At 54.5% G+C, this 26361-nt stretch overlaps 2 protein-coding genes and 1 long non-coding RNA gene across 3 annotated transcripts in view; all 3 read right to left on the bottom strand.

Moving 5' to 3' along the window:
* The window catches only part of RALGDS (ral guanine nucleotide dissociation stimulator), a 58867-nt gene extending 45503 nt beyond the window's left edge, over nucleotides 1–13364 (bottom strand). Inside the window, exon 1 of the mRNA XM_068211154.1 lies at nucleotides 13235–13364. Within this exon, the coding sequence (XP_068067255.1) occupies nucleotides 13235–13252 (18 nt within the window). The 5' untranslated portion in view covers nucleotides 13253–13364. The remainder of the gene's footprint in view (nucleotides 1–13234) is intronic.
* Nucleotides 13365–16152: 2788 nt separating this feature from the next.
* LOC137486146 (uncharacterized) lies at nucleotides 16153–17476 on the bottom strand. The gene is made up of 2 exons (XR_011005596.1): nucleotides 17200–17476; nucleotides 16153–17103 (listed from the first exon to the last, which is right to left on the bottom strand). It is a non-coding gene; the product is annotated as an uncharacterized lncRNA (long non-coding RNA).
* Nucleotides 17477–17939: 463 nt separating this feature from the next.
* GBGT1 (globoside alpha-1,3-N-acetylgalactosaminyltransferase 1 (FORS blood group)) lies at nucleotides 17940–25044 on the bottom strand. The gene is made up of 6 exons (XM_068211150.1): nucleotides 24957–25044; nucleotides 24116–24178; nucleotides 22893–22943; nucleotides 22758–22793; nucleotides 20665–20799; nucleotides 17940–19516 (listed from the first exon to the last, which is right to left on the bottom strand). The coding sequence occupies exons 1-6, from the start codon at nucleotides 25019–25021 to the stop codon at nucleotides 18832–18834; spliced, it is 1035 nt and encodes a 344-aa protein (XP_068067251.1). The 5' UTR covers nucleotides 25022–25044; the 3' UTR covers nucleotides 17940–18831.
* Between the last annotated feature and the right edge of the window lie 1317 nt (nucleotides 25045–26361).

The following is a 26361-nucleotide window of genomic DNA, read 5'->3' as shown; positions in this document are numbered from 1 at the left end:
GAAGACTGACTCCAATGCTTGATGTCAAGCATCAAAGACCTCCACAAAACAAAAAGAAATTCCCCAGGAATAACAATGGTGAGTTTGTTTTTCAAAGGAAATTGCAACTTCATGCGCAAACATCACAGCATCCTGCACCAGAGTGCGGTACTTGAGAGAAATGACACAAAACCTGCAGGTTTATTTTCACTCTGTGAGGCTGATAGAAAGGCAAAGGGGAAAGAAAGTGCCATGACAAGTAAATGGCAAATGGAAAATCCCAACAGCTCTTCCCTTTTGACACTTCTTGGTAATAGAAAGAGGAAATCTGGTTTCAAAACCACAGAAATCCCAACCAAACAGCATTTCTCTGGAGAAATGTGGTGTTTACAGAAAGCCTGCGGGTAGATTTAGAGAGGCAGACATGGAAATGGAGCCTGGTGGGACTTTCAGGAGAACATGTGCAGGTAGGATACCTATTTCCCAGTGAAAATCAAAATCACCTTGACATCTAAGAATGATTTCAAATGGGATATACAGCAGCACCCACACCCTGTCTTCTCCCAAACTAATTGTGGGAATAAATCCCATTGATTTGAATCTGCACCCTTGTTTTTAGGCATTTATTTGGAGAAGCCACTGTCATTTCCTCAAAGTCACTCCTGAGAGCAGGCACAGCCCGTGCTGCACCTCACGCCTCTGGAAAGCCTGTCTGGCATCCAGCACCCCGAATAAATCCCCATGCTCCCCACAATAGATGCATATGCAAAATTAATTCACAATCAAGCCCGTGCGAAGCATGAGACGGCCTTTTAAAAGGTGCAGAGCAGCATTTACCAGTGTGGAGTGAAAGCCAACAAGCATTAAAGGAGGGGTGGGGGAAAACCAATTAAGTTTCCTCGGGATTCCTCCGCACTTTCGCCACTTGAGGGATTTCCATTTCCACGCTCCCCGGGAGGCTGAGAGTGCACCCCGGGAGCCAGCGTGTCCCCCTGGGGAGGGGGACACATCCCCTGCCGCGGTGCCCGGGATGCAGCTGTGCCCGGCCGGTCTCCATGGAGATTGTCACCGCAGCAACGGGGACCTGCCGTGCTCCTGGGGCTGCAGGGGATGCACGGGACCGGGGCCGCGGCTCCCGGCTGGGAAAGGGAGCAGCGGGAACCCCCACACCTCCTTTCTGCTTCCCTGAACGGCAGGGGGAAAGGGATCTCTGCCCGCGGTACTGCAGCCTCGGCCCTGGCTGGGATCGGTGCCAGGGGAGCCGGGAATGCCGAGCGCTCCCGGTGGGTACGGCACGGGCACGGGCACGGGCACGGGGAGGGAGCCGTGCTCGGGGCTGTCATGGCAACAGCTCATGGGGATCCCACAGCCGCCCTTCGAGCGGAGCTGCGGACAGAGCTCGGGGTGGGAACACCCCCGGGCGGGCAGAGCCGCTCTAGGAGGGGACTCCTGCCCTTCCACCACGACACAGCCGTGCCAGGAGCGCTCACACGCGGGGTGGGGAAGGGCCCCGTGTCCCTGGGCAGGTCCCCACTCCCTCCTGCCCCCCGTTCCACCCCAGTGCGGGAGGGAAGGGGGAGGACAGGACCACACAGCTCCTTCCCCATCACCCCTGTCTGGCTCACCCCAAAATGGTTTCCCACCAGACGAAGCCCTTTCAATGACACCTCCGTGGTGTCCCCACCCCACTGCACCTCATGGGGGAGACCCGGGCGTGGCTCTGCTGCCGGGAAATCCGTGGCACAGGGCCCACACCTGCTTGGTGCCTGGATTGCTGGGCTGTCTGTGCTCCTGCATGGCTGCCCCACTTCCCAGGCTGGGCACGCACCTCAGGCTTTGCACCTGGCACTGCAGGACGATGGCACAAACTGCCACGTGTCCCCTGCAGCTCCAAACCTAAGGAAAAGCCTCGTAATTTCCCCAAGTCTGCCTGGCAGGGGAGCCTGCAGCACAGGCAGACTGGGGACCAGAATAAGCTCCCAAATGTCAGCACATCCTGTCCCCTCTAGGGCCAGCTCTGGACACTGTCCTTGCAGGGACCAGGTGGGCACAGCACAGGTGACAGCAAGGCTCAGCTGTGCCCACGCCAGCCCAGCAGCAGGACCAGCTGCTTCCCACTGCAAATGCCTTTGCTGGAAAGATGCCGGGGGAACGGAGAGCTGAGGGTATCAGCGAGCCAGGACAATCCCCACTGGTGATTTTTCCACAGGGACTCATCCCACCTGCCAGCAGGCCAGAGCAGCAGCTGTCTGTGGCAGGACCAGGCTGGCAGCAGGGCCAGGGCACCTCTCTGGGCACATGCCTGCAGGCAATCAGAGCTGGTGCCCAGCACAGCACAGTCTGGAGTGTTTGCCAGACATGGGGCATCCCCTGATTCACCCACTTGGCCGAGCCCCCAGCGCTGGGCAGGACTGCTCCCCTCAGCACATTTTCCAGGGTTTAGCTGGAGCTTAACCAAACCCAGAGGAGGAGGTTCCAGTCTCCCCAGCCCTGGAGCTGTTTAACAGAGTCCCAGCTCCTCACGTGCTGTAACCCACATTAGCCATGGCCAAGAGGTTATCTGCAGATCCACACCGCTGCTCCCTGGCAGACAGCAAGCCCCGGGCTCCAGAGATAAGAGACACAGCCCTGGCAGCCTGCAGGTTTCCAGCCCTGCACCCTGAGCCAAGGGCTCTCCCAGTCCTCTCTCTTCACGCCTGTTTTGCAGCCTCCGGGGATTAAAGAAGCCTCCACCACATGCAGTGCCCTCTCCAGCGGCCAAGGGGCTGGGGAACACTTTTTGCACGGCCAGATTCCTGAAGCAGGTTGATTTTTCTGGAAGTTTCCCTGCTGCTCCCCACCCTCCCCCTGTGACAGCGAAGGGTTCCAATGGCTTTCCTGGCGGCAAGGGGAGCTGGTGCCTTGTGCAGAGCTCTCCCTCCTGGGTCAGACAGGGAGAGGGAGGCATTCCAGCCTGGAATCCCCTGCGGGAGGGCAGAGACAAGGCAGGAGGGGACTGAGCAGCCCCCGAGGCTGTCAGATCTGGTGGAGACAATCCAGAGAGCACAAAGGCCCTTCCCTGTCCTCCTGGGCTGTGGCCAGAGCTGGGCTTTCCCAGTCCTGCCCCTGTGCAGTGAAACGTGCAGCCCACCAGGGAGGGGCTGGGCTGCATGTTGGGGGCGGCAGCTGTGAGCTCCCTTTGCATCACACAAATTCATCAGCCCATCCTGCCAAGCTGCTGTCTCCAGATCTTTGCTGACAGCAGAGAGGAGGGCAAAGCCCCGCAGGCATCGCAGAGCAGCACCTGCTCTCAGCTTTCAGGACAAGCCATCATTTTTGACTGGAGAAAGGGAAAATTCCTGGGTTCCAGGAATTCCTGTGCACCAGCCCAGCAGCAGACACAGGAGCTGGGGAACATCCAGCACTCTGGGACAGCCAGCCAGCACCACGGGGCTGCATCAGTATCCTGAGTGCCTGTGGGATCCCAGGCACTGCCCCAGCTGGATCCTTGCAGCTGGTGAGACACACGGCTGGCACGAGTGGACTGAGAGCAGCCTCTGCATTTCAGAGGATCCCAAACTGGATGGGACCCACAGGGATCATCAAATCAAACTCCCGGTCCTGCACAGGACACCCCAACAACCCCACCCTGTGCCTGGGAGCATCGTCCAAACACTCCTGGTGCTCTGGTGCTGTGCCCATTCATCCTGGGGAGCCTGGGCAGTGCCAGCACCCTCGGGGGCAAGAACCTTTCCCTGATGTCCAACCTAAATCTTGAGACAGCTCCAGCCATTCCCTCAGGTGCTGTCAGTGGTCACCAGAGAAGAGAGATCAGAGCTGCCCCTGCACTGTCCCTCGTGAGGGAAGTGCAGATCTCAGTGTCTCCTTTTCTCCAGGCAAAAAGCCAAGTGCCCTCAGCCACTGCTCACATGGCCCCACTGGACCCTTTACCACTTCCTTTGGAAAATCCACAGAATTTATCCATTTTCTTTGGATATCTCCACAGATATCTCCACAAGCTCTCTCTCCACAGATGAAAAGCATCCCCCATGGTAATTATAAAGGGGTATGACTGGGTGCTGAAAACAGAACTGAGGTATAATTACACCAAGAATCCCCATCTTTATACACAGGGTGATAGGGAGTGATAGCTGAAGTTTTGTCTTTGTTTTGTTCAAGCCAAAAACACCAATCTTGATGCGAAAATCCATTTCTACAGAACCAAGGATTTCCAATTCTTGGCCTTCAAAGGACGCTTCAGGAAGGAATTTGGTCCAAACGCTTTCCAATAGCTTCACATCCTTTTTTCCTTATTTCCAGGAGGCCCCAGCAGCGTGGGGGACACCACGGAGGGGGCAGCACATCCCCCCTGCAGCAGCCCTGGCCACACACCCGTGCTGGGCTGGGCTGTAAATCGGATGAGGCTCATTCCCAGGGGCCCACCATTGATTTCCGTTGCCTGACGACAGGAAAGCTTTATAATCCTATTAACTAAACACCCTTCCAAGCAGCACTGGGAAGAGTGCAAAGGGGACTTGTATAAGCAGTCACAGCCGCCCCATGCAGCTCCCAGCCCCAGTAAACGCTGGGCAAATGCCCCAAAAGCTGGGCTGTGACACCCGCAGTGGCCAGGGAGGGGTCAGTGGTGGTCAGCACAGGGAAAATTTGGATTCCACCATGAAACACAAGCTCTGGCTGCAGGTCACTGAGCCAGGAGACTTTTCACAGGGACATGGTGCCCACACAGGCAAATTCACAGGAGCTGGCCCCTGAAATACTGACAAATATCACCGCACCTGGTCCTCCTTATGGGTGTTTGACAGCAAAAGATACACAGCTTGGCCCAAAATATATAAACATTCCGTGGGAGAATGGGAATTTCCTTGCTGCTTTCTAAGGAGAAAGGATTCATTTCATCGCGTTTGCAAAACGTTTCAAGAGTGCAGCCCTCCCCCCCAGTCAGCACCGACAGCCAGAGTGGGGGGGAAAAAGCCATACATCGAGCACGCAGGGGATGTAAAACCCCAATTTCCGAGGCAGTCCCGGCTATCCAGAGCCATGCTGCGTTTCCATGCGGGCGGGAGAAGCCCCCAGGCTCCGCTGAGCCCCGGGGAAACGCTGCGGAGCAGGCAGGGACGGGGATGGAGCAAACGCGGGCAGGGACGGGGATGGAGCAAACGCGGGCAGGGACGGGGATGGAGCAAACGCGGGCAGGGACGGGGATGGAGCAAACGCGAGCAGGGACGGGGATGGAGCAAACGCGAGCAGGGACGGGGATGGAGCAAACGCGGACAGGGACGGGGATGGAGCAAACGCGGGCAGGGACGGGGATGGAGCAAACGCGGGCAGGGACGGGGATGGAGCAAACGCGAGCAGGGACGGGGATGGAGCAAACGCGGGCAGGGACGGGGATGGAGCAAACGCGAGCAGGGACGGGGATGGAGCAAACGCGGACAGGGACGGGGATGGAGCAAACGCGGGCAGGGACGGGGATGGAGCAAACGCGGGCAGGGACGGGGATGGAGCAAACGCGGGCAGGGAGGAGGATGGAGCAGCCGCGGACAGGGACGGGGATGGAGCAGCCGCGGGCAGGGACGGGGATGGAGCAGCCGCGAGCAGGGACGGGGATGGAGCAAACGCGGGCAGGGACGGGGATGGAGCAAACGCGGGCAGGGACGGGGATGGAGCAAACGCGGGCAGGGACGGGGATGGAGCAAACGCGGGCAGGGAGGAGGATGGAGCAAACGCGGGCAGGGACGGGGATGGAGCAAACGCGGGCAGGGACGGGGATGGAGCAAACGCGGACAGGGACGGGGATGGAGCAAACGCGGGCAGGGACGGGGATGGAGCAAACGCGGACAGGGACGGGGATGGAGCAAACGCGGGCAGGGACGGGGATGGAGCAAACGCGGACAGGGACGGGGATGGAGCAAACGCGAGCAGGGACGGGGATGGAGCAAACGCGGGCAGGGAGGAGGATGGAGCAAACGCGGGCAGGGACGGGGATGGAGCAAACGCGGGCAGGGACGGGGATGGAGCAAACGCGGGCAGGGAGGAGGATGGAGCAAACGCGGGCAGGGACGGGGATGGAGCAAACGCGGGCAGGGACGGGGATGGAGCAAACGCGGGCAGGGAGGAGGATGGAGCAAACGCGGGCAGGGACGGGGATGGAGCAAACGCGGGCAGGGACGGGGATGGAGCAAACGCGGGCAGGGAGGAGGATGGAGCAAACGCGGGCAGGGACGGGGATGGAGCAAACGCGGGCAGGGACGGGGATGGAGCAAACGCGGGCAGGGAGGAGGATGGAGCAAACGCGGGCAGGGACGGGGATGGAGCAAACGCGGGCAGGGACGGGGATGGAGCAAACGCGGGCAGGGACGGGGATGGAGCAAACGCGGGCAGGGAGGAGGATGGAGCAAACGCGGGCAGGGACGGGGATGGAGCAAACGCGGGCAGGGACGGGGATGGAGCAAACGCGGGCAGGGAGGAGGATGGAGCAAACGCGGGCAGGGACGGGGATGGAGCAAACGCGGGCAGGGACGGGGATGGAGCAAACGCGGGCAGGGACGGGGATGGAGCAGCCGCGGCTCCTGCGGCCACACCTGGAGGGAGGGAGCTGCAGGTGCCACATCAGGGATGGGCGCCTGGCTGTGCCTCACTCGGCTGGAATTCCTGCGGGATCCTTCCGGACGGAAGCTGGGAATAGCCGCAGCCTGAGGAAGAGGGACACGAACGCCTTTCCAGCGGCAGAAACGCTCCTTCCCCCGGCTGTGGGAGCATTTATCAGCCTTCCACTGCCTTTAGCTATTCACACAGCATTGCAAAGTGCCCGGGCTGCTGTTTGCCCTGATGGGTCATGGATGTAGAGGCACAGGATGGGCTCTCTGTCATGGGACGTGATGCCACAGCACCACCAGCAGTGCCACCCACGCAGGAACAGCACAGGAGGCTGGGCACAGTCTCCTAAACAACCCCTTCCTCCTTTTTGGGCTTATCCCAGTGGGGTAAAATCAGGGACATGGAGGACAGTGTCCAATCCAACACTGGACACAAACTCTGCCTTCCAAACGCCCCCAAAAGGCACAGGGCTTGCACCAGCCTCGTTATTTTGGTGGCACCGAGGACAGCACAGCCACCAGAAGAACCTTCCTGTCACCATGGAAATGCTGAACGGGAGGGTTTGAAGCCTGCTGGGACTTTCAACCTCTCAGCCAAGAAAAACAGGGCCCTTAAACATCCACAAGCCCTCGTTTGTACGAGGGGAAGATTTGTGCTCCCTTTGGCCTGCTGGTGGTGGGGCAGAAAATGTGGGACTTCCCGCAGGGTAAAAACCTCATGGGCTGAGATGAGAGCAGCTTAATTACTGAAATACAGCAATAAGGATTATAATGATGATGATGAAAAAAGAAAGGACACCCAGCCCTGCTCCTCCAGCCTCCACACAGGCAGAGCCCAATCCCATCCATCAGCTGCTCCTGCCCTGGGCCCGCTGCCCTCTCCCAGGGTGCACCCACAGACACCCACAGCAAACACTTCTGCACACTTCGACCACAACCACCACCGTGGGAAGCCTCCCCCATCCCCTCCCAGCAGATTCCACCAATGGCTCTGCCCCAGGGCTGTCCAACCTCCTTGGAGAGGGGCTGAGAGCTGCCAAGGCTCCCTGCAATTCAGGGACATGGCTGTGCTCCTGTTCCCTGCAATTCAGGACCACGGCTGTGCTCCTGTTCCCTGCAATTCAGGACCATGGCTGTGCTCCTGTTCCTTGTCATTCAGGACCATGGCTGTGCTCCTCTTCCCTGCAATTCAGGGACACGGCTGTGCTCCTGTTCCTTGTCATTCAGGACCATGGCTGTGCTCCTGTCCTCTGCAATTCAGGGACACAGCTGTGCTCCTGTTCCTTGTCATTCAGGACCATGGCTGTGCTCCTGTTCCCTGCAATTCAGGACCATGGCTGTGCTCCTGTTCCCTGCAATTCAGGACATGCAGCAGTCCCCAGGTGTGACCAGGGTGTTCCTGCCTGCCCTGGACTTTGCCAGGCCACCCTGGCTGCCCGTTTTGACTCACACCAGGGGTGTCACACCCTGGGGAGGTGAAGAGCAGTGTCTGTGTGGGACAGGCAGGAAACACTCGGTGGGAAATCCGCTGTGGGATGGAGCCAGCGGGGCCGAAGGAGCAGGGCAGGGCGGCTGCTGGGGATTTCAAAGGGACCTCCTGGCTGTGCTGAGGGATGACCTCGACCTCCCCGTTCCGTGCTGAGGGCTCACACGGAGCCAGCTGGGCTCCTCCAGTGCTTTGCAGGGTTTGCTTCCTGCCGCCAGCCCCGGCAGGGTGTTTATGGCAGGGGAGTGGGAAACGGAGAGGGACTGCACGGAAGAGGAAAGATAAAAAGGGACAGCGGAAGTCTCGAGAAGCCCATGAGGCAGACTCGGGTGTTATCAGCCCAGACGAGAGCAAGCTCACACGGCCACATCCTGAACCCCAGCACGGCATCACCGCCAGGCTGTGCCGGCAACCTGCACGTCCCCTCCAGGATCCTGGAGTGCTTCTGCAGTGATCCCTCCTCACAGCACTGGCCAGCCCACGGCAATGTCTGCACCACACCTCACTCAGCTTCTCTCCTCCTCCCTTTCTCTTCTAGACCCTACAGGGAAAGTGTGGGGCCTGATCTGGGGTGCCTTGACATCCCACATGTTCTGACATCCCATAGCTCTGCCACCACATCTAAAGCTTCTGATTTTCTCCAGATGCCCCACAGGGCAGGACAGACCAAGGAAGGGCTTCTCCACCCTCTCTGACCCATCAGGCCACCAGTTCACCCCTTCCTTCTCCCCAGCCCCTTCACCCTGCTTCGCCTTTCTCCCATCTTTGGAACCTCTCTCCAGGCAGGGTGGTGAAGGACACTGAATTCCAGCTACACCGATTCCAGGGAGCACGTGAGGCTCGGCAGCTCCAAGCACAGGAGACAGGAGCCCTCAGGGCCACAGCAAAGCCGGGAGCACCGAGGGGGCTGTAAATCCTTGCAGAGGATGAACTCCTGCTGCACTGCAGGGCCTCGAGGGAGCGGAAACTCTGCGATCCCGCAGCACCGAGCCGCCTTTGACGTCAGCCGATGTCTCCAAACTCTGCCTTTGACCCGCGGCCAAGGCGCGCAGCGCGGGGATGTCAGCGCAGACAGCGAAAATCCGCGGAGACACCCGCGGTGCCTTGGGAGCCAAAAGGCCCCCGCGAAATCCAGCCTCCTTAAAACGCAAATCCTCAAGGAAAACAGACGGGTGAGCCCCACCGCAGGTCACGCGGGCTGGACTCGGGCGATCCCATCGGGAAAAGCTGTCAACATCTGGAGGCTCCGCCAGCGCATCCCGCGGCAGCCGGCGCCGGGCAGGGCGGGATGGATTTAGTCTGGGAGCACCCAAACAGCTGGGAGCAGCTGCCACAGCCACCCTGAGCGCCAGGGCTGGGACAGCCCGGGCGCAGCGCCCCGGGCACGTGGAAGGCGCTCCTGATGTGCCACCGGCGGCGCGGATGCGACAGCGGCACGGGCAGCTCTGCCTGCGGCCCCGGGGAAAGGTCACGGCTGCTTCCCGGCTGTTTGCGGAGCCCTGGGGGACAGCTGGGGCAGGGCTTGGCTGGCGACAGCGGCGACGAGCACAAAAGGCAGCGGGGGATCAGGGATTTCTTTTGATGGGAAGGACGCGGTGATTGACGCGGCCTTGCTGAGGTCTCCCACGGCGGCTTCGGGGCTGGAGCTGAGATCTCCGAGGATGGAGCTGGCTCCTGTCGCTCAACACAAGCACGGCTCGTCCTGGGTGAGCAGTGCCCGGTTTGGCGTGCTGGGCTTTCCCAGGGAGCCGGACGCTGGCTCTGTCCCCGCTCCCATCACCGCTGACCCTTCCCAGCGCTGAGGAAGCGAACCCACGCCAATAACTCATCGGGAAAACAACAGTGCCATCTGCTGCACGGCCCCGCCGGGCTCCGGGCAGCCCTGGCCGGCCCACGCAGGGTCACACAGCCTGGCAGTCCCACCGGGCACAGCACACCCCCAGGCGGCACCACCACTGCAGGGGGAAGGCGGCCCCACAGCTGTCCTGGCGGCCAGCCACAGCTGGATGGCCTCTGGTTTGCACAGAAAGCACAGGACAGCAGGATGAGAGGCAGAGCAGAACAGAGAACGTGCTGGAGCCTATCTAGTGACTGCAGAGTGTGAAGGACATGGAGGAGGGAACAGGCTCACTTGGCAAAAGCAGGCAAAACCCCTTCTTCTCTATCAGCCCCTGGAACGGAGACCCATCTTCCAACCCTTTCCTCAGGCAAGGGGAGGGGGAAGAGGGAAACATTCCCTAACACTCACCAAGCTCCTGCACACCATCCTGATAATCTCCTTTGGAGAGAAATCCCAGATCCTGGCACTAAGCATGGTGCACTCCCCCAGCTGTGCTGCATCACCCCCCATATCCCAGGGAAACTCCAGGTGGTGGGGACACCTGAGAGAGCAGGGTCAGCCTGAGGGAGCTGACAGCAGCTCCTCTGCCCCTCCAGGCTCAGCACCTGTGTGCAGTTGCCAGCTAACCAGCCCTGCCCCACGAGTGGTGGCAGCTTGGTGGCAGGTGAAGCAGTTTCCCTGCACACACTGCCTGGAAAGCGCGCTGGCATCCTCGTCAGATGGGTTGCTATAGCAATGGGAAAGGTATCAGAAGCAAAATCCATCTTGATGGATAGTGCAGATTGCTTTAGAGATCACCACCTGAGACCAGAAGCCCTGATTGCCCTGATCAGATCCAGCAGTCAGGCACCACTTAGGGAATGACAGAGTGAAAACACTACAAGGAGATGAAAAACACAACCCCAAAGATGCCCAGAATAACCAAAGTCCTGAAAAGCCCCTCATTTCTTCACTGAGCAAACTGGCTCAGAGATAACACACTGCGCTGAGCTAGGGGATGTCAGATCCATCATTACAATGTCCCAGAGATTTATTCTGGAGCCTGCAGCAGTCGCTGCATCCTCTGCTCATGTCTGATCAGCCCAGGCACACAGACTCAGGCGTGAGTGGGAGCTCCAGATGGAGTGGCTGAGCCATGCCGAGGAGGGACTTTGCATCTCTCCACCTGCTGCCTCCAGCCCCTGCTGCCAGCTGGACCCTCCCTTGCTGTCACTTGTTGCCAACTCGCCCCCCTGCTCCCGCAGAGCAACACCAAGAGTTAACTCCGAGCCTCTGGAGCCACTTCAGACGCTGGGAGCAGATGAAAGGAAAGACAGAAGCAAATGCAGCTCCCACCGAGCTGAGCTCGCCTGCACTCGCTCTCGGCGTCCTGCCCCCAGCCAGCCCAAGGCTGCTCATCCACCATCTGCTCCCTTCTCCTGCCCAAACGGCCGGAGAGGGACTGAGGGGATGAGTCCGCAGCTCCAGGAGCTTGGTTCAGGATGGAAGCAACCTTCTGACCCAGCTCAAGAGCAGGTTTCCATTTTAAAGGCTGAAATTCACCCTTGCACATGAACCTTGGCTTTCACATGTCGGGACACCTGGAACAACACACCTGCAGAGCTTAGAGATGAAAAAAACCTCCTTGTTTGCTCAGCTTATTTACTTTGCAACACTCAGTTTTACCAGTTGTTTGTGTGGGTCTTTCCCTTAGCAACCAGGGAGAGGAACATTTACAAGGCATGAAAAATGTAGCTGTACAGAACTGGCAGGGTGTGGCTGTGGGTGCAGCTGGAAATTCCTCTTAACTGGTAGCCACAAACAGTGGGACCTCAATGAATTGCACCCCTTAAATGGCAGAGTGGCTCATCCTCCTCAGTAGGAGGAACCAGGACTTTAAACCTCTGCTCTCCACTCATGCAGGAGCCTGGGCTTGGAAATATCTCTACGTGCCTCAGTTTACCCACATAAAATATACCTATAAATAAATATATAAAATGGGGTAAAGATAAAAATGTGACAGGAAGACTAAAACTGAGACCTTAATGCAAAACATTCTGTAGGATGCCACATGCATTCGCCAACCTGGGAGGCTGAGCTCTGGACATCTTTTTCCAGACAACCTTTAATCTTCTGGATCTCCCAGGAAGATCAATCTTCCCACTCCATAATGACAGAAAACTCTCATTCTTGACTCCAGGCAGGGTCAGAACCCAAACTCCAGTATTTTGGTTGCCAATCCCCTTTTCCAATGGGACATGCCACCATCCAGCACACACCGGTGTGGCACTAGGGCCTGCCTCACACACGTGCCCCCAAGAGAGCTCATTCAGCTTTTGATTATTGGGCTGGACCAAGGTGAATGAGGCCCAGACTAAAGAGTCCCACAGGGTGCAGGAGGCAGCTTTGGAATGCACATTTTCCAGTCCAAAAATGGATCCCAGCCCACTCCTCCAGCACAGCATCAGCCCTTCCCTTTATTCATTCCTGGTCTCCAAGGAGCCATTGCTGCCCACTTACGTTCCCAGCACCCCCCCACCAAGGGCAGCAGCACAGCCCCCCCTTCCCAGGGATGGGATCAAACATCAGAAGAAGAGAAAGTAAAAAGCCAGAGGAACATCAGTACCAAACCCAGAGTCATGTTCTGGTGCCACCGCCAAATTTCATACCTTTGCTTCATCCTCCCCGACCCCAAAGGCACCAGAGGGTTTGGGAGTGCAGAGCTTTAGCCCACCTCGGCTCGATTTAGCTTCTTTGGCCTCATAAACACACTAGGCAGAGACAAGAGACCTGCTGATGCCCCTTGGCCTGAGCGGTGCCAGGGGAGCCGGCCCTGGCTTGGCACAGCACGCAGCAGCGCCAGCAGCATCGCAGCACAGCGGCTGCTGCAGCATCGCAGCGCCCTCAGACCCTGTCCCAAACCGTATCCCTTTCGTTCCCCATCCTTCAGCTCCTCTTCTCCCAGCCGCATTAACCATTATACAAACAGAAAGCGAAAAAATTAAGAAAAAAACATTGAAAAACAGACTTCCCCCCACTCCCCCGGCAAAGCTGCTGCGTCTCCTCCGCCAAAGCCCCCGCTGCAGACCAGGGGCCCGGGCCGCTGGCACGTACAGTGACCCCGGCCCCAACAGGCAGCAAGGGACGGACACCTGCAGCTACAGACCCCAGCAAGCCCCGCCAGAGCCCCCCGGCTCCGCGGCACCGCGCCCCCATCAGTCACCCGCCGCGGACACGCGTGGGCCGCCCTGAGCCCCGTCCAGCGCGGGTTCTGCAGGGGAGCGAGCCCGGCAGCAGCGCACCGGGCCGGGGCAATTCGGGGGCACCGAGCCGGCGGCTGCCCCGCGCACTCACCTGGCTGTCGATCATCATCGTGCCCCGCTCATAGCCCCAGCGCCGCGCCGAGAGCCGCTGGCCCCGCTGCGGGTGCCGGGGCCGCGCTCAGGGCCCCGCCGCGCTGCCCGGCGGCCGGGGCCGATGCTCCGAGCCGGCCATGGGCCCCCGCCGAGCCGCCAGCGCCGAGCGCCGAGCGCGGCCGGGAGAGCCGAGCGCGGGGCGGGACCGGGGCGGGCGCCGCTACCGGCAGGGAGGGGGCGGCTCCCGGCTCCGCCCGGCCCCCGGCCCCGTTCCCGGGAGGGGGTGCGCGTCTGCAGCGGGGGCAGCCGCGGGCACCTCTCTGCTGCCCCCCGCGCCCGTGGGCGCACGCACGGGCACCGCTCCGGGGTACTCGGGGCACCCCTTCGCTTTTTGGGTGTGTTTGCCCCCGGGAGCTGGGGATGACGGGGGGTGGCAGGAGCCGTGGGAAGGCACCGTGCAGACCCCGCCGGGGAGCGGGCGCTGTGGCTGGGGAGCGGGGCGGGCGCGGCGCTGCGTGCGGGTACACACAGGAGAAGAGCTTGAGGCCGTGGCTTGGAGAGACCCCCGGCACCCCCGGGCTGTCCCGCTCAGGAGGAGAGGCCGGGGCAGGGAGCCAGGGCACCACACGCACCTCCGGCTGCTCATCCCCGCTGAGCCCGGCACAGAAACGGGGCACGGGGCACCCCCGGGCAGCGCTGCCGGAGCTGCGGGCGCTCGGTCTGTGCGGGAGCTGGGGAGCCAGCGGGGTTGCCCTGGAAACAGAGCGGCTCCGGTGCCCATCGTTTGTCATCATGAGGCCGATGACATGAGCCGTTACAGCGGCAGCAGGAGAAGAAGGAGCCGGGAGAAGGCTGCGTCAGTCCTCGGCCGAGTGCTCCCAGCCGCTGCAGGGCTGCTCCTGGGCACCAACACCCCGCGCCGGCCCCAGCAGCCGCCCCGCTTTGTGCAGGGTCCCAGCGGGAGTGAGCGGCAAGGCACAGCCCACCGCACCTGCCCGGCCCGCTCCTCCGTGGCTCCGGGCCAGCTGAACCAGCAGCTCTGGCCGGGGAGCGCAGCCAGGAAAGGAAAAGGTGCTGCCAGGGCTCTGCCTCTGGCACTAGATGCTGCTACAGAGCAACATCGTTCTAATTATAGTAACGGTGTCTGTGAGAAAAACACGCACGTCAAAAGGTCTAGAGCAATGTGATTTGCTGCTGGCAAAACTCACTGAGAACCACACCAGAATGAAGCGCTTTTTAAATGTCATTTGTACTCGTCTGGCTCGCTTTAAATTGGCTAAAGGTTCAGCAGGGAAGCAGGGGGATGATGTGGGCATACAAGCAGTGGAGATTTGTGGTTAAAACTGCCTTTCTACTCATAAGGATTTACACTAGTTTTACACAAAACAGCGACATTTGGTGGATCTGTGTTTAAGCTAAATATACACAGGAAAAGTCACGTCAGTGCAGCAACACTCGTGGAGAAAGGAGGGAGTCTGGTGGGCAGGCAGACATTCAAATGTCACTCTTCAGATGGGTTTTTCTAGTGATGTTTCCCTAAATCATTTGATCGTGTGGAGCAGAACTCCAGGGTTGGGGATTTACCGTGAGTAAAGTACAACCCAACCCACTCCTGTACCTCCTTCTCCAGTTCCTGCTGTCCCCAGAATGGCCTGTCACCATCTCTGTCACTGTCACTCCCCCTGGAGAGCAGCTGTTGCTCTGTGTGTGTCACCCCTGGGATCCCACAGGGACTTGCTGGGGCAGGAGGTGAAGCAGAGCAGGTGGGATTCAAGTAAGAAAATAATAACCTTGGTGCTAAGAGCTGCCCTTTGAGATTAGAGCAAATCCCCAGTGAGTGCAAACACAGAACAAGAGACAGAGACAGTCCCTCCCTCAAAGAGCTGAACAGGTGAGACAAAGGGCAGGGGAGTGAACCCAGCAGCCCTGGCAGGGAGCTCCCAGCCTTCCAGCTCCTTTCCACCACCAGCTGCATCAAGCCAGCCGGATGCACGTGGCTTTTGCACAAGCTGGTTTTGTGCAGGGAACGAGTAACTGATGTTCTTACCCCTCCTCATCCCCTCTGCTCAAAGATCATTTCATTTCCGTGCCCCACAGCCACAGATCTCACACACAAAAGGTTTGACTAAGCCAGTCCTTCCATGGCTGCTGCCGTGTGGTACAAAATGACATTTCTGGTCAAAACTGTCAGGGAACATCACCTATGGGAGGGTTATGGGAAATCCAGACCAGAGAGGAAAAGAATCCTAATCTGGCTAAGTGGAAATGATTCTTGTCCTATCAGTGGGGAGAATGAGAGGGTCAGAGTCTGGCCCCACCTCAAATGATATTCAGCGCTGGAAGTTCCTCTTTCACATCACACAGGGAAATTTGCCCTTTGGGGGTGGATGCACTGGGCAAGACAGCAGCAGGGAGAAGGAGAGAAACAGCCTGTCAGATGGGTGCTTAAATTAGAGGGACTATGAATGATGAGTCTGTTCCAGCCGAGCAGAAAGGGATGGAAGGAAAAAGGGGCCCTTGGGAAGGCAACAAGCTGCTGCTCTGAGGCTGGGTTAAGGGCTTGAGTGGGAAATGCCTTGAGAGCACAATCACATCCCCAGGCAGTGGGGTTTGTTTACATGTGGTGATTCAGTTTTCATGCACTTCCCTGCATTTCTAAGTCCAGATTCCTTTGGCACAAGAACATGTAAGACAAATTGCCCCCCGTGGCGAGAGTGACACTCTGCTGCTTTCCTACCACGTGCCTCAGTTTCCCCACTGTGCACTGGGTGTGGGTGGGTAAAGCACATCAGAAAGCAGGTCCTGGTAAAGCTCCCACAGTGCACACAAGCCTCAGGCTGCACAATCCAAACTGGGAGAAGGAAACCTTGCTGCTGCTGCTGGGGGAAGGGGATTAATCAGCAGGAGATGACAACAGAAGTCCAGCCTTTCATTAATTACAGGAGGGCACGAGCTGATTCAGGGAGCATCTCCCACACAGCGCTGTGGGGGTTTTTCTGCAGATATTCTCCTGCTCCCTGGAGGCACTGGGAGTTTGTAGGTACTGCTTCAAACCACAGCCCCGTGGAGCAGAACTGTGTCACACAACACAAGCCATCCCCCTGGGGAGAAGCTGCAGGCCTGCCAGGAAAATAAACATGTTTGGCACAGCACAAACCAGGCCATTATGGTGTCAGTCAGAGGGCTGAGGATTCGGCCAAAAGGCAGCTCAGAGGCAGAGCTCAGACCAAGCCCTTCACATTTTGCTTAAAACAGGTACCCCAGAAACACAGACCACCCTCTATCACCCATCATTTGTGCTGCAGAACTTCCTCTCACAGAGGATTTATGAGTATCTGCACAGGAATCCAATAATTAACGTGGCAGAATGAAGCCCTATGGCTGCAAACCCAGAGCAATTTCCAGCAGAATTAAGGCATAAGGGGAATTGGCCATTGCCACAGCTGATCTATGGATTTGTGGCTGCTATGGAACTTCACGTTTTTCTTGGAATCTGATTGCTTTTCTACGAGGTCTAGCCCAGCCCAGACACGTACTGACACCAGGAGATAAAATTATCTGGCTTGACTGGACAGTTCCTTCTGGCTGGTAAAGAATCCATATGCATATATGTATAATTAGCATAATGAGAACCCAGTTCCAGCATGGCCTTGAGGCACTAATTCATTTAACAAATAAGAAGCAGACAGTATTAATCCTGGGCTGGCTGGAAATGTATCTTTCTGGAAATATTTGGATAAGTATTTTTCCTCACCATTTTGGCTTAGGTGAGGTGCCTGGTTACCCAACATACATGGCAGGGGTTTCAGTTCTGGTTTAGTTATGTAAAGGGGCATCTTCCTCCTGCACCACATCACTAAAAACAGTCTGGAGAAAATGTAATAAAGACCTTTTGCTGGATTAAGCACAAATCAGCCAACCCAGCTGCCACTGGGGCTTTGGGGCTGGAGGTATTTCAGGTACCTTATCTATATTATGGGTCCGTGAAAGCTTTTCTTATTAGTCTTCTGGAAGATGAAATGCCTGCAATGACAGTGGCAAGTGCCATTTCCAGCCTGCTCACAGGACTGAAATGGCTCGTTAAGTCATCTGCAATCAGTGGTGGGGCCCTAAAGCTTTGAATACTTGATTCGCTGCCATACAGCAATTTTCTCATGTGAAGAGAAGCAGGAGCAGTCAGGCACCTCTTCCCTATTTTCCCTCTCTCTGCCAAACGAGCTTTTTTCCCCTCTTTTTTTCTTTTTTTCCTCCCCCCCCCCCCCCCCCCCCAATAACTGTTCCCTTAGAAACAGCCCGTTCACCCTTTCACCCTGCTCCTCCTCTCCCCGCTGAGCGCTGCCGCTCCCCGCAGCTCCCGTGGCCTCTCTCCTGCTCCCTCTGAGAGAACAGGGACTGACAGACGTGCTCAGCCCTTCGGCAGCAGAGGGAGATGATGTTTGTGGCAGCCCTGCTGTGACAAGGGAGGTGGCACAGGCACCCCTGTGCTGTGACCTCAGCTGCCAGCCACTCAGCTGCCAGCCTCCCCGTGCTCACCCGAGGGAGCTGCCAGGCTCTAAACGCCTGGTTCAGCTCCTCAGCACATCCAAGGAGAGAAAAAGTTAACCCCAGCCCACTTCCAGCTCCACGCTGAACTCCCAGCTTCTCCAGAGCATTCCATTATGGAATGAACTCATCCTGCTTGCTGGAAAGGCATCAGCTCCTGCTGTCAGCTCCAGCAGCTTCTCGCCAATTTATTTCACAGAGCTTAGAAAACTTGGAAAGGGCTGAAGCAATGGAGAGGAACATGAACATCTCAAAACCAGATTTTCTGTGTTGGAAAAGATTACATGATCCACAGAGACATGTGACCCAGGGAAAAGGTTCAGAGCACATCTGTGATTGAAATAAACCCGAAGAAGTTCAGTCTGCTCTGAGCTGTGCCAGCTCTGTCTAAACTTGGGTCTCCAAAGCACAGGCTGGAATTTGGGAGATAACTGCTAGATGAGTTCACACTGTTTGTCCTGTCAGACCAGGGCTCTTACGGGCAATGCCTGGCACCAGCTTTCTGCTGAGAAGGTCCAAGAAATCCTGCTGCACACCACTGAGGGATAACGAGCTCCGAGTGCAAGTTTCCTCCTGATTCTGACAAAAGGCGTTAGTTTAGATCACAATTCAGGAAAATTTATTGCCCTGCAACGTTCTTTTATTTTTAAAGTGAAAAGGTCTTAACCAAAACCCAAGGTCTTCTCCTCCACAGGAATGTCAAATACCATTTTGATCTTGTTAAATTTCCACCAGGCCTCAGGAGAACATTCAGGCAAAGGCAACCACAGCCACACATTGGATAACTGTGCCTGTGGATGCTTTTTTGTGTGCTACAGCCTCAAGCAGGATGTATTTACCAAGAGTGGGAATCCAGAAACCTTTTCTCAGTCTCACCTGCTCTTTGGCTGCTGCTTCTGACATGCATTTAGACTCTGTTCTCCAAAGGAACTATCCACACGTCCCCTTCCCAGTTTTCGCTCCTACCAGGAACAAAAATTCAAGGTGGGGCACATTCTGGAGGTACTAATTTTGGTGGGTTTTGTTGCATGGAGGATCTCTCTGCAGGGATGGTCAGTTTCGGACCTCTTTGTAGTTCTTATTCACCGTGGAAAAACGTATGAGGTGGATTTCGGGGGGCTTGGGCTTCCTGTCATCCCATATATACTCTGGAGAAAGCAGCTTGGAGGGTTTGTGGGACAGGAAGTGCCTGTTGAGGTGACTCTCCTCCTGCCAGGCTGCCATGATCCCGTTGGCTTTGTCTGCCAGGATGGTCATGTGGCACATCTTGGTGAACTCATAGACTTTCTTGACCAAGCCTCCAAACACGGCCCCTCCGTAGTAGAAATCCCCTTCTCCCTTAGGGATGAAGGCTGCTGAGGAGCTCCTCCTCTCATAAGGGAACTGCTCTCGTGGGACATCGAAGTAGCCGGGGTGGATGGCTGCCACCGTGTCCCCCAGGGTCTCGGGGCCCCAGGGGTTGTGGAACACCATGTCGATGTCCAGGCAGAAGAGGTACTGCACCTCACCGTGGCTCTCCTTGGCCACGTGCTGGTTGATGGCCTCCATCCTGCGCATGGAGATCTCCTGCCAGCTGGAGAATTTCTGCATGGGGACGGTGACGAGCCTGCGCCCCGGCTGCAGCTGGATTTGGGGAATGCTGGCGGGGCTGTCTGTGAAGATGTAATAGTTCACCCGGTAGCCCCGCATGAAGTGCTGCTCCGCCGACTCCAGGAAGCGACGCGCAAACCTCGTGTACCTGAGCAGACACAGCCCGTGGGGGCACAGCAGGGACAAGCAGGGCCTTGCTGTGGACCTTTTGCAAAGGTGTGGAGTGATAGAGGAAAGGGGTGATGCCTCAGGTTTGAGCTTTTCTATTTTTCACATTCTGTGCTGCTTTAGTGTGTGGGTCTGAGATTCATATGAGGGGATGGTGAGCTCTCTGCACAGAGCAGGGAGACAAAACAATTCCTGCTCTAGCTGAGGACCAAGGACAAATGATCCAAATCTCAGCCCAAGAGCACAAACAACGTGGACTGAAGAGAGAAAAACAAGCAGGATGGGACTTCATAACCTAAATCTGTAATTGGACAATGAACTCCACTATGCAAATGGACCAAAACTTATAAAAGTGAGAGACCCTGTGACTGGTTGTCCATTTTTAGTGGACATTTTGGGTTGTGCAGCCCAAGGTGGATCTATTGAGGCTTCTTAATAAACACCTACTTTATTCTTTAGCTCCATCTAGTCTCCGTTCTAGGTCAGCCTTCACAAGCTATCAGAGGAATGGCCTTCAGCTGAAGGAGGACAGGGTTAGATCAGATTTTGGGAAGGAATTCTTCCCTGTGAGGGTGACGAGGCCCTGGCACAGGGTGCCCAGAGAAGCTGTGGCTGCTCCATCCCTGGAAGTGTCCAAGGACAGGTTGATGCAACCTGGTCTAGTGGAAGGTGTCTCTGCCCATGGCAGGGGGTGGAAGGAGATGAATTTTAAGGTCCCTTCGAACCCAAACCATTCTGGGATTCCAAGGGGCTGCGTGGTGGATTATGAAGAGAGTTCTGTAATTCTCACAGAGAATGCAAGACAAGGAGTGAGGAGAGTTCTCGGATTATCACTGCAAGAATCCACACACGCAACAGGGGTAGTGGAGGACAAGGAATAAGTGGATTCCCCTTATTTTGACCAGCTCTAATTCCCAAGGCACCTGCTAATTCTTAAAAAAACACAGCCCACACCTCAGGTACCTCAAGTGTTGTCATCCCGTGAGCTCGTGTGATTACAGACACACTACATGGGCACAAACCCCCCTGTAAACTGGGACAAATTTCAGGAAAAGGAAAGCCAAAATCATCTTTCCACAGAGGAAGGGCATCACCCCAAGAACTGTGTCCACTGAGTGTTTCTCTTACTTGCCAACAGCAAAGGCTGTCACCCCTATGGTGAGGTTCAGGGGTCTGTAGGCACTGTCCAGGATTTCAGAATCAAAAGTCCCTTCCCAGATGATGGGGGCCAGCCATGGTGTGACTGTCAGCACATCCTGGCGCCTGAAGGGGGAAAAAACAGAAATGTAAACGAAATGTAACTGCTCCTGTTGGTTTTGAGGCCAGTAAATGGGAAAGAAGCACAAAAAGGCAGCTAGAGGAGTGTGTGAATCAGCATTAATTCACCATGGAGGGTATTAGCCTCAGATATTTTCTCCCTGCACTCTTATTTGAGGTTACAGAGCACGGATATTTCAATTCCTGGGCTGAAATTAAGCACTTAACCCATCAGCAAAAACCTGAGGATCTGCTAAAATCTCATTTAAGGACTTTTCTGCTGAGGAGAGTTTAATGACCACTGAACTCTCAGAATGGGAAGCTGTGCCTATTTGCTATCAGCCTGATGCAGATTGCTACATGCAGAAGAAAACACAAGTAATAATAATATGAAAATTACTATAAAATATACCCCATTGCTGTGTTATTAAAACACAGCTTGCAGCATGACAGCTTATTTTTCCAGTATTTATATATAGCTCCAACACATTCAGATATAATTTAAAATGCTGTATGTGAGCCAGCATTCACTTTTTTTTCTAACAAAGTTAGAAAAAAATCCTTAATCTCCTGTGAGGGAAGTGGAAATACTGAATATAAATCCAGCAGAGTCTGATTCTGCCCTATTACAGCTCTGCAATGCTGTTTCAATTTGCTGCTTTGTTTTCAGGGTTTCATTCTTACCTTTTTGATTTTAAAAGAAGACGGCATTTATGGTGGAATTCACCCCAGCCTGCTCACATTTGCTCCAGACCAGGAGCTGGAGCCCTCTGCTAGTGAAATTTGTCACACACAGCACCGTGGGCACACCTGGGGGCTGCCAGGCTCCCACCTGACACAGTCCCAAGGCAAAACAGCACCAGAACCAAACTGGGGGAGCTGTGGGGAGCAGCCTGCTGCTTCAGGCAGCAGATCCAATCAGCTCCTCCAAGCCAGATCTAATAGTTTCAGTCTGAGAGGATACAAGAATAACAGTTTCACTCCTTCCTGCAGCAATGCCCGTGACTGAAAGATTAAATTAAACAGGAAGAAGAATTTGGGTTGGAGAAAATGTACTAACTGAGCTGTCCTGTTTCTGGGATGATGATCCTTTTTATTGGAGAGGGAAGGAAACAGGCATGTTCCCCTCTCTAAGCTTTGTAAATTTGATTTTAAAGGGCTGCCCTGGGTTCCCCAATGAGTCATGGTCATCCTCTCAGTGCCAGTGAACTCCCTCCAGAAGACACAGAGCATGAAAAGCTTTGAGATTCTCCCCTCGTTTAGGCCAGTATATACCAGCTGATTTAGCACTGAATTTTTTTCCAATATGGAAGAAATATTCAGGCTGAGCACATCCTGAATATGTGGGGGAAATAATATATATATATATATATATATATATATTTGTGTGTGTCTGTGGTACCAACTGGGTGTGTTTATTAACATGCAAAAGAGTGTGGTTGTTGAAGGTGAACTGCTCCAGGTAAAAGTCAGGCCAAAGGAGGCTGTAACAACCTGAGCTGCACAGAGAGTTTGTCCAAGCCACTTCTTAGTGCTGCTGTTCCAAATCTTCCCTTAAACTCCCTGCTTTGGTTGTGTTTGCTGGAGGTCACCCAGAGCACCTGCTTTATTTTGCCCTGAAATGGGTTCAAAGCTCTCCCACAGCTGGTTCCAGCTACAGCACAGCTCCAGAAGGTATTTCCCACTTACAGATATTACAGATCTGCCACCTCAAAAAGAGCTCCTGGCCACGGCAGAGCGTGTGTGTGCTAATGTGATAATTGGGAATAACAGGAAGTGTGTTAATAAGTGTGCAGTAACCAAACCCAGCCTTGGAGAGCACAGGCAGCTGCTGACACACCCCTGTGGTTGGGATCTCATGGAACAAGGTCCTGCTCAATGTGCCCCAGGACTCTGGAACTGTGAGTGCTGCAAAGTGCCCAAACCACACTCAGCAGAAACAAAGTTCAAACAAAGAAACTTACTTTGGCGCCAGCACTCTTGGCTGCTGATAAAATAATCTGTAAAAAGGAAGAAATATCCATTGAATAATGCATGAATATGCCTGGAAAGAGAGGAACAGCAGTTTAAAGGTCAGGAGATAAAAAGCCAGTACTTACTGGGGGAAAAGCTGGATTAGCTTCTCTTCTGTATATTGGAGTTTCATGGAGCTGCATGACGGGGTGGGAAAAGAAAGGGATTGTTATGCTTTTATTAAAATATCAACCAAGTTTGGCTTCAGGACCTGCTGCTGCACTGACAGCTGTCCAAATCCAGCCCCAGCTGCAGTGGACACTGCTCTGCTGGCCCAGGGTTAGCATCACCTGCACACACCTCCAGGGCTGCCAGGCAAAGGACAGCTTTGGGACAGAACACACAACAGGGACAGAGAGGTGCTGGCAGCAATCCCATCCGTGGGGAAATCAGGGTTTAGGGGTCAAAATCCATGTGGGACTGTCAGCCGTGCTCGTGTATGTGCTCCATGCTCTGCAAAACTGCTCCTGGTCACCTGGAGGGCTGAACTACCTGAAATAAGCAAATTTCCAACAGCATTCAGAGAAATAAGCACCTGACCAGACACAATGGTTTGGAATGGGCTGGAATAATCAGAAATACCTCAGTGAAACATCTTTTTTTCCTATTTGCATGGCTTGGTTTTGTTTTTACAAGAACAGTAGGTCATGGGAAAAGCCACAGCTTGTCATGTCCCAGCTCTGGTGCGATGTGGCAGTGAGGAGGTCACTGGGGCCACGGCCCTGGCCCCTGCACAGTGTCAATTCTCTCCTGTGCAGCTCTGGGAGAGCTCTTGGCACCCAGGCTAGGTCAGGTACAAGCTCAGAAGCAGCTCCCCTTCATTTGTTTAGAGCTCAGAGCTCAAATGCTGCCACGGCACAAACACATCCATGGAGTGGGGGCAGAGCACAGATCTCAGAGGGAAGAACAGGAGCCTGATGAGAACCGGGGGTTATTCCTGACTGTGCCAGAGCTCCTCCTGTGCCTGTTCATCTCCCCTCTCTGGTTTAGGTGTCTCTGTCTAGTGAGGGGCTACTTAGAGCACAGCTGTGCATGTGCAGGTGTGTGATTACACCCTGATAAGGAACCTGCATTAACCTTTTAGTCCTGGGCTCTGGGACCCAAAGCCTCCCTCACCTGTGAGACCCAGAGCTGTCCTGCAGGGCAGGCAGGCCCCAACAGCATTGTTAGCTTTTTGTTTTAAGAGAGTGACTAATTGCGGCTTCATACATAAAGAACAGGCCAGCTGTTAATGGCTGTTTGTGTTGTCAGCAAGAGCAGGACTGTAACCATGATCCGTGTTAGTCATTAGGCACAACAAAATACTTACAAGATTTCAGGGCAGGGAAGGTAGTAAGGCAGGTAATGCACTTTTCCACTCCCAGCTACAGCCCTGTGAGAGCAAAGAAATGTTTTAAGATAGGAAATGCTGAAGGAAACCTTCATAGGATTTTCCAAGATCACCTAAGGACCTGGCAAAGATTTTGAGAGGTAACTCTGGCTACCTCCATATCTACTTTATTAATTAGTGTCGGATCTGCTGTGTTCACATTTTAACACAATGTCCTGCTGCTGAGGCAAAATGAAGCTACCCACAAGGTGAAAGTACAGCAAATTGCAACATCATAAAAATGCAATAATTCATAATAATTCAATAATTAATATTTTAATACTTAACAGAAATGCCTTATCTCAGATTCCCTTCCAATGATGTTTGAGTTTGCTCTAGAGAATCTATAAGTCATACTCAGTTGTCAGAATATTCAGTTACAAAACTGTCAGTGATTGAAAGCTCTGATGTCTGATAGTTACAAAGCTGTCCCTGGTGACACTGGAGTGAGTTTGGACTGTGTGAAGAGACAGATAATCACCTCTGGTAAGGCCTGAGCTGAAATGTAACTGGAATATTCCATACTCAAGCACTTGTTTGTGAGTCACTACGGTGTTAGCAGCCTGATTTGGACCCAATTGCTCTTTTTTCCTCTTTCCCTTAGGGCCTTCTCCCTCTACCAGCGCTCCTTTATCTGTCACACAAATTGCTGTTCTTTATTACAGCTCGAAGAGGGGCTTCCCATAAAATGCACAGCCTTTATTTTTGTGTTCTAGGAGTTTTACCACAGGATCTACACAGGATGTTTTAGGTATGACCGAGCTGGCCAGCAAATGCTTACCAGATAACTGCAGCAACACCAGCCAGGCAGACAAGAGATCCCAGCATCACTTTCCTGGAAATCATCTCTTCTAGAGGAGAAGGAAGAGCAGCTTTCACTCTGCAAAGGACAAACATAAAAGGAAGAGGCTGGAAGTACCTCACTCTGAGAGAAATTGGTCATTTCCTCAGAGGAGGATGAAGCTTCTTGGTAGCTTCTCTTTCAGTCTTTCTGAAGTGATAAGCACAGAAGGCATCAGACTGTAGGAGCCAGGGCACTGAGGCAGAATCTGTAAAATGTCTGAGCAAGTTCTTCATTTCAGGGAGCTTTAACCCCAGCTCTAGTGCACGGAGAGCCCTTCTGATCTGATTCCACTTTCTGTAGATTCCATTTTTTCACCTCAAGCACGCACCCTCTGCAATTGAATCAAATCACCCACTCCTGTCCTATCAGAGAGCTAACACAGTTATCACCTGAGCTGATTAACTCCACCTTTCACAGTCCAGTAACCAGCAGGGGCACTCCCTGCAAAGGTGCCCGAAGGAAAGGTAAACTGAGGTGTGAGACCAGCAAAGGAACATTTCACAATCCTAATTCACCTTGGGTAAAGATTAAACCAAGAACATTATTCCCTCTGCAACAGCCAAGAAAATCAGCTTTCCCAAGCCCACCTGTCCTACCTAAAAAGCTCAAATCAATCTCTTTTTCTGCTCACAGGGAAGCAGAATTCCCAGAGCGTGAACTTTGGCTGGTCCCTGTGACGAACACAAAATGCATTTGTGTGGGGTCTCCAAAGGGGTTACAAGCACATTAATCGTTATTCCTTTCATTATTACCTTCAGTGAGGACAGCAGCAGGGAGCTGTGGATCAGACTCGTGGGTTTTCATCTCACTGCTGCTTCCTCAGGACCCAACCCATGTTCTCCTGCTTCCTCTGGACCCAATCCTCCACACCAAGAGCTCTTCCAGGCTGGCTGGAGGGACCAGATGTATTTCCAGTTACAGCTTTCTACTTTCTAGAATGTGATTGGAGCCTGCAGAGAAGGAAAAAAAAATAAAATGAGAAAAAGGCTGTTTATCAAGCATTTATAAAGATGGCATTATATTTATAAAGATATAAAGATAGCATTTATACTAAGGGGAGGAAGTGATACATGATGTTTCTTGGAGGGTGCTGAAGTAATCCCAGAGATCATCACTGGCCCTTGTTGAGGCATAGGACAGTGTCAATGGATCTGAACAGGCAGGAGTGATTTTCCTGCTTTAATTTCTTTGGCTGGAAAAAGACGAGTGGCAAAAAGTTCATTAATCTGCTTTACTGTGTCACACAGAAATCCTCTCCGGTGCTTCTACCTCACTTTCCTTTGAGAGGATCTAATTAGCTTTCACCAGGAAGCATCACAAAATCCTACTTAAAAATAATGAC

The sequence above is a fragment of the Anomalospiza imberbis genome, chromosome 21 (genome assembly GCF_031753505.1).
Source record: "Anomalospiza imberbis isolate Cuckoo-Finch-1a 21T00152 chromosome 21, ASM3175350v1, whole genome shotgun sequence".
Classification (NCBI taxonomy): Eukaryota; Metazoa; Chordata; class Aves; order Passeriformes; family Viduidae; genus Anomalospiza; species Anomalospiza imberbis.
This window is presented reverse-complemented; position numbering and strand designations above follow the sequence as displayed.